This window comes from Calypte anna, chromosome 6 (assembly GCF_003957555.1).
Source record: "Calypte anna isolate BGI_N300 chromosome 6, bCalAnn1_v1.p, whole genome shotgun sequence".
NCBI lineage: Eukaryota > Metazoa > Chordata > Aves > Apodiformes > Trochilidae > Calypte > Calypte anna.
This window is the reverse complement of record NC_044252.1, coordinates 17,155,185-17,165,927: the sequence shown is the minus strand read 5'-3', so window position 1 is coordinate 17,165,927 and position 10,743 is coordinate 17,155,185. Positions and strand designations below refer to the sequence as shown.

General features: G+C 37.5%; 2 protein-coding genes across 5 annotated transcripts in view; one reads left to right on the top strand and one right to left on the bottom strand.

The window, feature by feature from the left end:
- ARHGAP22 (Rho GTPase activating protein 22) overlaps positions 1 to 1,414 on the top strand; it is a 65,946-nt gene extending 64,532 nt beyond the window's left edge. Inside the window, exon 8 of the mRNA XM_030453208.1 lies at positions 1,185 to 1,414. Coding sequence (XP_030309068.1) covers positions 1,185 to 1,413 — 229 coding nt within the window. The 3' untranslated portion in view covers position 1,414. The remainder of the gene's footprint in view (positions 1 to 1,184) is intronic.
- Positions 1,415 to 9,449: 8,035 nt separating this feature from the next.
- The window catches only part of MAPK8 (mitogen-activated protein kinase 8), a 41,872-nt gene continuing 40,578 nt past the window's right edge, over positions 9,450 to 10,743 (bottom strand). For 2 of the 4 annotated variants that reach the window (XM_030453243.1, XM_030453242.1), the window contains exon 12: positions 9,450 to 10,392. In XM_030453243.1, the coding sequence (XP_030309103.1) occupies positions 10,376 to 10,392 (17 nt within the window). In that variant the 3' untranslated portion in view covers positions 9,450 to 10,375. The remainder of the gene's footprint in view (positions 10,393 to 10,743) is intronic. The other 2 variants (XM_030453240.1, XM_030453241.1) reach the window with 1 other exon arrangement.

Below are 10,743 nucleotides of genomic sequence, written 5' to 3'. Positions count from 1 at the left end.
GTGAAAAGCACGGTAGGTATGAGACTTCCCTAATTGTTGGGAAAGTTGTGACAATGTTTATTTTGGCACCTTTAGCCTTATATGAGGGAACAATTTAAGGGGATGCACTGTATTGCCTTCATCATTGCCTCTTGGTGGTCTGTCACAGAAGTCCCTTTTTTTGTTGTTGCCATAGAGTCTGTAGCTTCCATGTCCTTGTTGAGTGTCACTAAAAAAGCCTTTCTAAAAGTAACCTATGCACAGTTTCACGGGGAAGCCAGGCACCCCAGCTTCACATCTGGGTATTGTACTAAGCAGTGAGCATTAGGTGCATTTCTTGGTTTTTTAAGTTAAATGAGTGACACTTTTCCTGGGAAAAAGCCTAGTTAATTAATTTATTTATTTTTACATCACAAGTTTTGAATGCTCTAGTGATCGGAAATTTCCATCTGGATTTACTCCCTACTCTGTATTAACACCATTACTGTCTTGCAACTTGGAAACATGATAGGGAGAACAGAAAGGAATGTGCCTTCTGTGTTTGTTTGAAATAAAAAAAGGCGTGAACCTTGTTCTTTGACATCCCTAGAGAAAAGCTCTGAGTCTTGATTAGAGCTTTGTGCACAGAAAATTTAAGGTCTGTTCAGAGTCATCCCTCATGTGAAATGTGGGGTTTTTTTGTAAAATTTTGTTCAATATGAAAATCTTTTGTTCACCTACCATGATGTCAGTGACACACTTTACAGAAAATACCATAAAATGGATGGTGAGAAAGGACTGTTACCTTACTGCAACCTGACCTCCAAGGATGCTTACCTGTACTGGATCTTCATATAGGGAAAAACAGTATCAGGATAAAAACAGAGGTTAAATGATTATTTTTGAATTACATATTTGAACTCAGTCTGAAGAGTGAATACAGCTCCTCAGACATTCAGACTTTTGCCCACATTGTTTTCTAGGACTTGATCATATTTTCTAAAGATACAAAGAGAGGAAGCTGCAGCTTTCAAGGAGCCTCTACCTTTAAACCCAACATTAATGAAATAGCATTTAGTGCCCTCCCTTAAACCTTGCTCTTAGAATGAAGATATTTTAGTTCTAAGTGGAACAACTTATATGTATTATAGCTAACAGTATTCATCCAGCCATTTAAACCTTTTCTTTCTTCTCTTTCTCTCCCTCTTTTCTCCTTTGGTTTTAAGAATTGAAGAAACAAGTATAGACCTGAGCAAACAAGTGGTTATGTTAGAAGAAGAACTGGACCAAGAACGAAAGAAATACACAATGCTGGAGATAAAGCTGAGGAATTCTGAACGTGCTCGTGAAGATGCTGAGAAGAGAAATCACCTCCTGCAGAAGGAAATGGAAGAGTTTTTTTCAACTTTAGGATGTTTAACTGTTGGGAGTCAAAGTGCTAAAGTCCCCAAGTAGAATAAGCATAGAAAATTCTATTTTTGGCAAAACCAGTAACAATGCACTTTTTTCTGGTATGTACTTATGTATCATGAATGATTCTACAGTGACTGTACACTTGGTGAGACTTGTTCCATTGTTTTTATGTGTACTGTAGTGTTTGGGCTGTCTGGGAAAGAATCTCAGCTTGAAGCTGAAATGTCAGCTTGCCAAGAAAAAGCAGTGTCAAACCAGGACAAAGCAGGCACCCTTTCTGCCCATAAATCAAAAGGTACTATTTTCCACAGCTACACTGCTGCCATCCTTGGACCTAGTGCACCATCCTTTTGCTGACTGAAGGACAGTGTCAAGTCCTGAAGGGTGGGTGGGATAGCCAGAACTGATGGACAGGCTGAGCCTGGAGCTGAGGGCCTCCTACACTTGTGCTTGGGAAGACAGCAGTTCCTGTTTGTCACCACATTCAGTGTCATTTAGTATATGGATTTAATGAGGTAATTTTTTTCCCCAGTCCCTATGTAAAGGGACCTATGTTCAGATTTCTCATTCCTGAAAGTGGAATTATTTTATGAAGATAAGCTGTGAAAATAAAGTCTACAAATGGGCTGAAGATAAGATCCCAAAATCTTGACAATTCACTAATTACCAAACAGTTCTAGTGTTTAAAAAAAATCAATTTATTAATCTATATGTAGCTAATAAGCAGATTGGCCACACAAACTCCATGGAATTTTAAATATGCACTTTTTACCCTACATATCTGGGGTCTTTTTTGAGCAAAAAATAGCTGCAAGAAGCTCTCATGAGCTGATACATACTGACCAGACATCAGGGTAGGAGAAGTTTTCTTATCATCAAAACACATCCAACTGCTGCAGGCTTTTTGTCCATTAATCTTTAACAGCAAAACCTATGGTAAAAGAAATAAGTTCAGTTTTGAGGGAGGGCAGAATATCTATCTTAAACCTCCCCAGGACAATTTACTATTAATTGCCTTGTAACATTTCTCATTACAGCAGCTGAATTTTTTGTTGTTCACAATAAGGAGAGGACAGGAATATACCAAATAACTCAGAGCCTAAGTTCATTATTTCTGCTAAAGAAACATCATTAGAATGAAGCTGTCAAGTCCAGTAAGGAGCAGCCAGGGCTCACTTCTTTGAGATGATGTGTATGATGTTCATAGAACCCTCAGCCATGCAGGGCCTGCACACAGAAAACACTTTCACCAGATTCAGCTTGAACTCTGCTTGCCAGCCCAACACTTGCAGAACTGTTTGCTCTTTCTTGGCATGAATCTTTGACAGCTGAGGCAGCTGGGGAGTCTCAGAGGAGAAAGATTTTTAATGGAAAAGCACCGCAACATCATGATCTGGCTACAGAGAAAGTACAGACTGTAGCGAAGGTGCCTAATTTATTTGTGTTCAGAAAATGTCTTGAATTCATCTGTCCTCTTTTCTTACTTATTTTCTGGAAATAACCAGAGAGTGGGCTTTGTGTACCAGCAGATCAGACACTTTTCTCTTCACCATCTCACAGATATTCTCACATCTTAAGTTAACTCGATTTTACCTCACTGTAACGACTCTCCTTCCTCTAGAAATGAAAACAATTTTTAGTGAGAAAAAGAAACATTTTAGCCTAATCTTTCTTGGTTAAAACAAGTCAAGATAGGTGGTAAAAATAAGCTGAGAGTGTAGGTCAAGTCAGTAGCTTCAAACCATTTCCCCTTAGCATAATATCCAGCTGGGCTGGATTCCTCATTGTCCCCCATCCCAGGCAGTGTGGCCACTGCCCGCAGCAGCAGCAGCAGCAGCAGCAGCAGCAGCAGCAGCAGAGCAGTAGAGCAGCAGCAGCAGCAGCAGCAGCAGCAGAGCAGCAGCAGCATCCTGCCCTCTGCAGGCAGCAGCACGACTCCGACCTTCCCTTTCCCACCCCCTGCCTTGTAGTACTAAAAGCCACAACTGATCTAGCAGTGCATATGATGGCCTATTCAAAACAGCAGCATTAAGATATTTAACATGAGAATGAACCTTTTTAATAAAGATTTTGAGTAGGAAGACCATGGTGAATTAGGCAGCATTAAGTACCACACCAGTCATCACAAAATAAACTTCAATAGGAGAGTGGCCTGAGCTGGGTTATAAGTAATTCTCTGCAATTATAACACCAGGACTGGTAAAAAAGGAAGTTTCTAGTATCAGTAGCAACTAGGTTAATTTAATACCCCCTTCTATTGCTACCCAAAAAATTACTACACTTCCTTTATATCCATGCTGACAAACCCACACCCCACCAGCACAGGATAATCTTGCATCCACGATAAAATTCATGCTTCTCTTCATTTTCACAAATTAAACTGCATTCACTAAAAGCAATAATGGAACAAACTTTTTTTTTTTGGCTGACCATTGTGCTTCAGAAACAAATATCCCTTCCTTTTCTTCAAAAGGACTGAATTTCAGGTCTTTTTGAAGATGATTCATTGCAGTAAGCAAAGCCTGCAAGACATGGCAAACTACCCAGTTCATGCTAAAACACACCACAGTGGGATGCTAACTCTAAAGCACAGAAACAGAAGCATAATGGTAATTTCCCATCATGATGAATTATGCAAGAAATAGGAACATATTAATACTGCTGTGTGCAATGCCACGGAGGTGTGTTTGAGCAAGATGATACCCTCCTTTTCTAGCTTAAACTCTTCTGTACTCTCTTTCCCACCACTTAATTTGCCAAATCCATGGACCTGAGAGAGTGCTCCTTATTTGCAGACCTTTAGCTTTCCAGCCTGGAATACCCCTTCCAGTATTATGCAGGCAAAAGTGTACATTTTTCCATGAATGAAATCTAACACAAGCATACACTTAAGAAAATTCCAAAGCTGTAAAGCAGCATTCCAGAATAACAGCAAACTGCTGTAGGTCTTCTGATATACAAAGGCAAATGATTAACTACAACTTATTGAACTACCCACATTTGCCAAATGGGATTATTCATGCCAGCAGCACTATGGAGCATTTTGAGTCTGGGCTGAAGCCACCCACATACAAACTCCTGGCAAAGACAAAGCTGTCTCAGGCCTTGCACTATATTAATAAATTACTTGGAATAACTACACTGTCTGCTAACATATATAAATTTTAAAAGAGCATTTCTGGTTCTCAACACATTTCTAGAAGAGTTCCTCACAATGGTCCAGAGAAACAAAGCAGGCTGCCCAGCACTGCTCATGGGCAGTTCCTTTCCCTTAAAAAGGTACACACCACCAGTGTAACAGCACATACACAACTCCAAGGTACACACCACCAGTGTAACAGCACATACACAAACACAACTCCAAGGTACACACCACCAGTGTAACAGCACACACACAAACACAACTCAAAGCCACCTTGAACCTTCCTTTACAGAACTGTTGAGAACCTGCCAAAAATGAAGGCAGTGAAATGCACTGCATTAGGGTTCAGCCCCACTGCAGAGCTGCCAGAACAAGAAGTCCTGACACAAGTTACCTCTCCTATAAGAGCCTTTCACAAGTTCAATCCTTCACGCTTCTCTGAGACAGTTTCTAGAAAGATTTTCCTAAGGGCAGAGGGACAGGGCTCTCCTTTAATATACCAGACAGACCACAGCTTCTTTTCTGCAACACAGGGTCTCAGCAGCTTTAGAAGAAGTTGGCTAGAGCTGGCATGAAGGAAGCTGCACATCTGAAGCCCTAGGGAACAGAGAAATGGAAGAGATGTCACTTTGCTCATGAGTGAGCTCATAGACAGGACAGGACCTTAATTACCTTAAAAGCAGATGCTTTCTCAGGAAGGACTGATGCTAAAAAAGAGCTCCAAATGCTTTAATAATATGGATTATTATGAAGTCCATATGAAATAGATTCCAGCCTACCAATGAAGAAATACTAAATGCATAGTGGTCAATTTTTATTTTTTTATTTTATTTTTTTATTTAAAATATCATTATAACCAATTGACATACTAGATAACAATGTATACATTCCAATGGTGCACATGTAATGACCTATGGCATGAATGATTACAAAACCCACAATGTTCTCAGTAATGCCCCACCAACAGCTTATTTGGAAGGAATAAAAGGAAAAGCAGGAAAAGGTATCAAATGTGGGGAAGAAAAAAAATTTACATTTTTTCCCCTGGATTTTTAATGGCGTATCTTCCCTTTTATATTTCTTGGAACAAAATAAAATTAATATACTTCAAAAGGGGTAGAAGGAATGATGACAATAATTAGGGGTGTTTTTTCCTCTCAACTTGAGTAATAAAAGTTAAAGAACTCTCAAAAAATAGACTAGATATTGGGCCTACAAAAGTAATTCATCTGTATGCAAAGCTTACCAAGAATTATTCCTTTTGTAAAATGTAAATGATGAGCTGACATCACTAGCTATTTTTACCTACAAAACCAGACTACAATATTAAAATCACCAACTTACAGCTAACACAATATTCTAGATGTACATTACTGTACACGAGCTATATAATACACATGAACATCTTACATGAAATATTTAAGAAACATACTTACTCAGAGTGTCTCAACATTGGCCAATAGGTTTATTTTTCTAAATGAAGCATATTTTTCTATTCACATTCAGTGTAGTTCCAATAGCAAGGGTTAGCTTTACTCACTTAAACATAGAAAGTTTGTGTGAGGTAGTTCAAGAAAACCTAGCTTAAACTTCTAACTGCAATAGAAACACCATGTGATCTGATTCATAACACATTTCCATAATGCAGAGATATCTAAAGAAGAGGAGAAGGGAGTGAAAGAGATCACTTAATATACCACTTTTATCCAGTGCCCATAACTAAGAATAAATTAAGTGAATTGGAAATTCAGGTAGGCAGTAGAGTCTCATCACATTTCTCCAATAAAACCCTCCTAACATTACTGAAAAATGCAGACAGCTCTCTTTCAACTCCAGTCCTCAAAATAAATACATAACAACCAAAACACTGACAAGCAAATAAAATGTAACAGCATGGACAAGCTGCTGTCAAGAGCAAATAAAAACATTTCTTGAAACAGTAATTCACTTCCGTTAGCAACTTGAAACAGTAAGACCAAGTGTTAGTTGAACCATCTCCTCTTTCCCCCATAATCTTAACTGAGAATTATTTAATGTCATATACTTTCAAATATTGGCAGGGTAGGAACTCTTCTCCTGTAAGAGTTTGAATAGTTTTTCTTTATGTAGTGTTAAGATAAATGCCATATACATCAATGCAGAAGCATTATATAATGCAAATGCCTGTCAAGGTGCTTAACTTTTGCTCTCTAATGAAATAGCCTGTGTTCAGAGAAACAGTATTCCATAAAACAAAGCCACATCAGTCATACAGTGTCCTTGGACCCTGAGGCAGCAGAGGGTGCTATTGCCACAATCTCCTCAGACAGAGCTCACTGCACCCCCCCTCAGCTCACACCTCTGCTAGGAGGGGGCTTTACCAAACTATTTATGCTGTTACTATCTTTGTGGCTAGCTGCAATTCTCATCCAGAAAGATACTATTGACTGTACTGCAGTAAGGTGCTTCTAAACTAAAAACCCAAGCTGCACAGTGCCTATTTAAGGAAAAGTGCCAAGTATCTTTAGTTTTGAAGAATGACCACAAGAGGTGACCTGGTCAGTCAGGCTGGTCTGAGGTTGGTGAACTGAAGGGTAGTGCTTTGGCAGTCTGGCTTCTCACACACAAACCCTGCAGTTCTACAAGAGAAGAGGAGCTGATTTATCCTTGATGGCCGCCACAGAAAAGATAGACATTAATCTCACTACTGCTGCCCAACTTTTAACCTCACCTGACACAAGAAATGAGACAGCTCACTGTAATTCAATCCTTACTTACTCCCAAGGGATTGAACAGCCCTAAAAGAGCAAAGCTGTATGCACTCTAGTGAAGCCTGTCATCAGAAGATTTTGTTGAATCATAGATTTTGTTGAATCATAAAGCTTAATAATATCTTAAGAATAAAATTATACAGTGTATTAGATAGTGTAGATCAAACACCGTAAGAATTGACGAAGACAGCTGAACTCCAGCTACCCATTTGTTTGCTACCTGTGGCAGTGTAGGACTATCTACAACATAATTTTCTATTTCAACAAATAAAAAAGGAACATGAGACTGTCATGTTGTTATTATAATTTGATTACTGATTCTGATTTCTTTATCTTTATAAAAAAAGCAACACTGCTATGAAGATGGTGACTACAGTAAACTCTTTAAGTTTCCACAGGTGAAGCTCCAACTTTAAACACAGCTCAGTTATTCTGCAATTGGTTGCAGTGGCCAGTCCCACCCATTCATCAACCCTATCTTAAAAGACAAACAGTACAATTTTCCTTAGAGCTATGAACTCAATTAAGTTACTATTGATAGCCCCCTGTGGTAAAAGCCTTGTAACAATTTTACTCAATTTTAAAATCAATTTTTCTTTAGGGCACTGGAAAGTAGCAAAAATTATTTTAAAGTTTCAAAATATTTAAGTCACCACTGCAATCCAGAGGGGTCCAAAATAAATGTAAATAGGAATTATGTTTACCAGTATTTCTATGATTCTCTGAAATTCTCCTCAACAGCACTTAAAGGTATAAGAAGTTGATTTTGTCATTCTTAAATTCATTACACTGGGTTGACCAGAATATTACTTGACCCTATAAAACAATTAGTACTGCTGTATCAAGAAAAAGTTTTGGCTTAAATCACAGCTTGAACTTGGATAAAAAATAAGAAAATAGACAGTTCCATTGGTCTCCATTCAACTTGAGCAGGTTTTCTATGTTCCAGTGCTAGATGAATCCAAACATTTCCTGCCTATTCTGAGGTAATACACAATTTGGCAGGATCCTGTAAAAATAATAGCCTTAACAAAATGTGGTTTAGAAAGGCAACATGGAAATAATATTAGATACAAGTGAGGAAAGCAAAATTACACATACACCCACTTACCACTCACTTAGCCAGGCCAGAAAACGTATGTGCAGTTTATTAATTTAGTAATCTTTGAGACATTACTATCCCTTGTAACCCTAAGCACTCTCAAGAAAGACATCTGATATTGCAAGCATTACCTTCATGTCAGTTTTTCTGAAACTTACTGCAAAGACACATTTCCTTCTTTCAATTAAACCACCAAAAAGATACTTATTTAACCCAACAAGAAGAAGAAACCACACTGAAGAGCATCAGTCATTCCTGGATGATCTCTACTGTCAGTTATATGATTTCCTTATGCTCTCTGCCTACCTAGCAAGACTTCTGTATTTTTTAATGCGCATTTTACCTCAATTTAAATTCCTGTTCACATTCTTAATTCACTACACAAAATATGCACTTACACAAGGCAATCAATTATACAGCCTAGCTTCACTAAAAATCTGCATTTTCCAAAGCAATAAATTCTGAATTATTGTTTAACTCATACATAAACTCAAGTCAGTTATACACAAATCATTATGATAATATAAAATGTAAACAGTTAAAATACTTCTGTGAGGAGCAGCACCATTTTACATGACTATTTAGTAACTGTTCTATGTATTTCGGTATTTCTTCTGTTTAAAAAGTGTAATGAAACCTACTAGCTTCAGTGCTAAAAACTCCTGAATATTTATGACTTTAGATGAACCATTATTAAGATTTCTGCTACACTGGTGTCATGATGAAATGAAAGGGATAAATACTAATTTATACAGCACTACTTCTCCCCCCTTTGGATGGTGTATATTGCTCACTTAATGCATTAGCTACAGAAATCCTGAGGTTCTCCTACCACTTAACAGTTTTTAGCAATCAGTTACTGGAGAAAGAACAGATGAAGTTTTGCCTCTATTGCATTCATGTCATTCCATCTTCTACCCAAAAAGGAGTTGCCTTATAGAAAAAAAAAAAAACAGTAAGAAGCAAAACTCCTAAGAATCACTATTACATGTAAGGATAGCTACAGCATATTCATTTTCCCTGTTGGCAGTCTAGGCATCCTGGATACACTTTTTCTGTGTGTGTACAAAAACAGGCTACAAGCTAGAAGTAAACAGTTTATTTGCATTGCAATGTATTATTCATGAAATATCCTCATGTTTTATAGTGATCATAATATTTGGCATGCCACAGCTTTGCAGAAAATATCACATTACTTCATTAGGGTATTTCTGCAGCTTTGAAGATACACTTTGCTTTCTTAAGTTCATAAAACCATTCAGATGAGGTTACTTTGCACAGGATTGTATACCTTTTTTCTAAAAAAAAATCACTAATTGTTGCTTTTGCTGAAGTATTACAGGTAAGTGGTCAAACAAAAGAGGATTTTGTGCACTGCCAGCACCACAGTAGCATGCCCAAAACTACAGCTGGCTATATGGAATTCTCTCCCCCCTCCACCTGGATACGGATATATGACCAAGCATAAAATGTTGAAGGATATCATGAACAAAACATCTGGAATAAATTCTAATTTAAAAATTGAAAACCTATAAAATCTTAAATAATTCATTATATGGTAATGACCACAATATTAACATGTGCTCTGATAAAACAAATCTTACAAATTCAGTAAAAAAAAAGATCAGCAGCATAATAGTAAAGCAAATATGCAGATTTTAAAACCACAATAAAAATTATCAGGTTTAATATTTTACAGTTAATTACAGGAAAAAAAAAGGCTGCTTTTAAAACAACTTACGGTTTAAATTACAGCACTTTATGATGAATTCTACAATAATTTTTGAAAAAACACTCAAAAATACCACCAAATTTTAAAGGTGCCCTATAAATGACTAAAAGGAACCCCCTCCCACCCCCCCCGAAGACCAAGTAGTCATCTACAGCAGCCCAGAGGTCCAGCTGAGGTTTCTAGACTGCTGTCAGTATCAGAGGCCAATGTTGGATCTGTTGACATTGAAGACACATCATTGACAGATGACGATGAAGATGGATGTTGAGAGCCATTGATCATTGCTGCACCTGTGCTATGAGAAACAAAACAGCAAATCAGTTGCAGATACAGTTGCATGGTTTAGTACTTGCATTAATCTGTCTCTTCCTAGAAGTCATTAATTTCTCATTAATTTAATCAAGTTTGAAGAGATGTGCCTCAATACAGTGTCTAAGTAAATAAAAACCAAAAGTCTTTATCTAGGGGTATAATGAATGGCATGTCAAAAACCACGAAACCCACATGGCATGACACCTGTCATATTACAATAAAATGCTAATAGATGAAATGTAAAAATCACAAATACAGAAAATACTGCATAAACCCAAAGCTAAGATATCCTACTAACTGTTGAGACCCCATGATAGAATTATATCTACATACT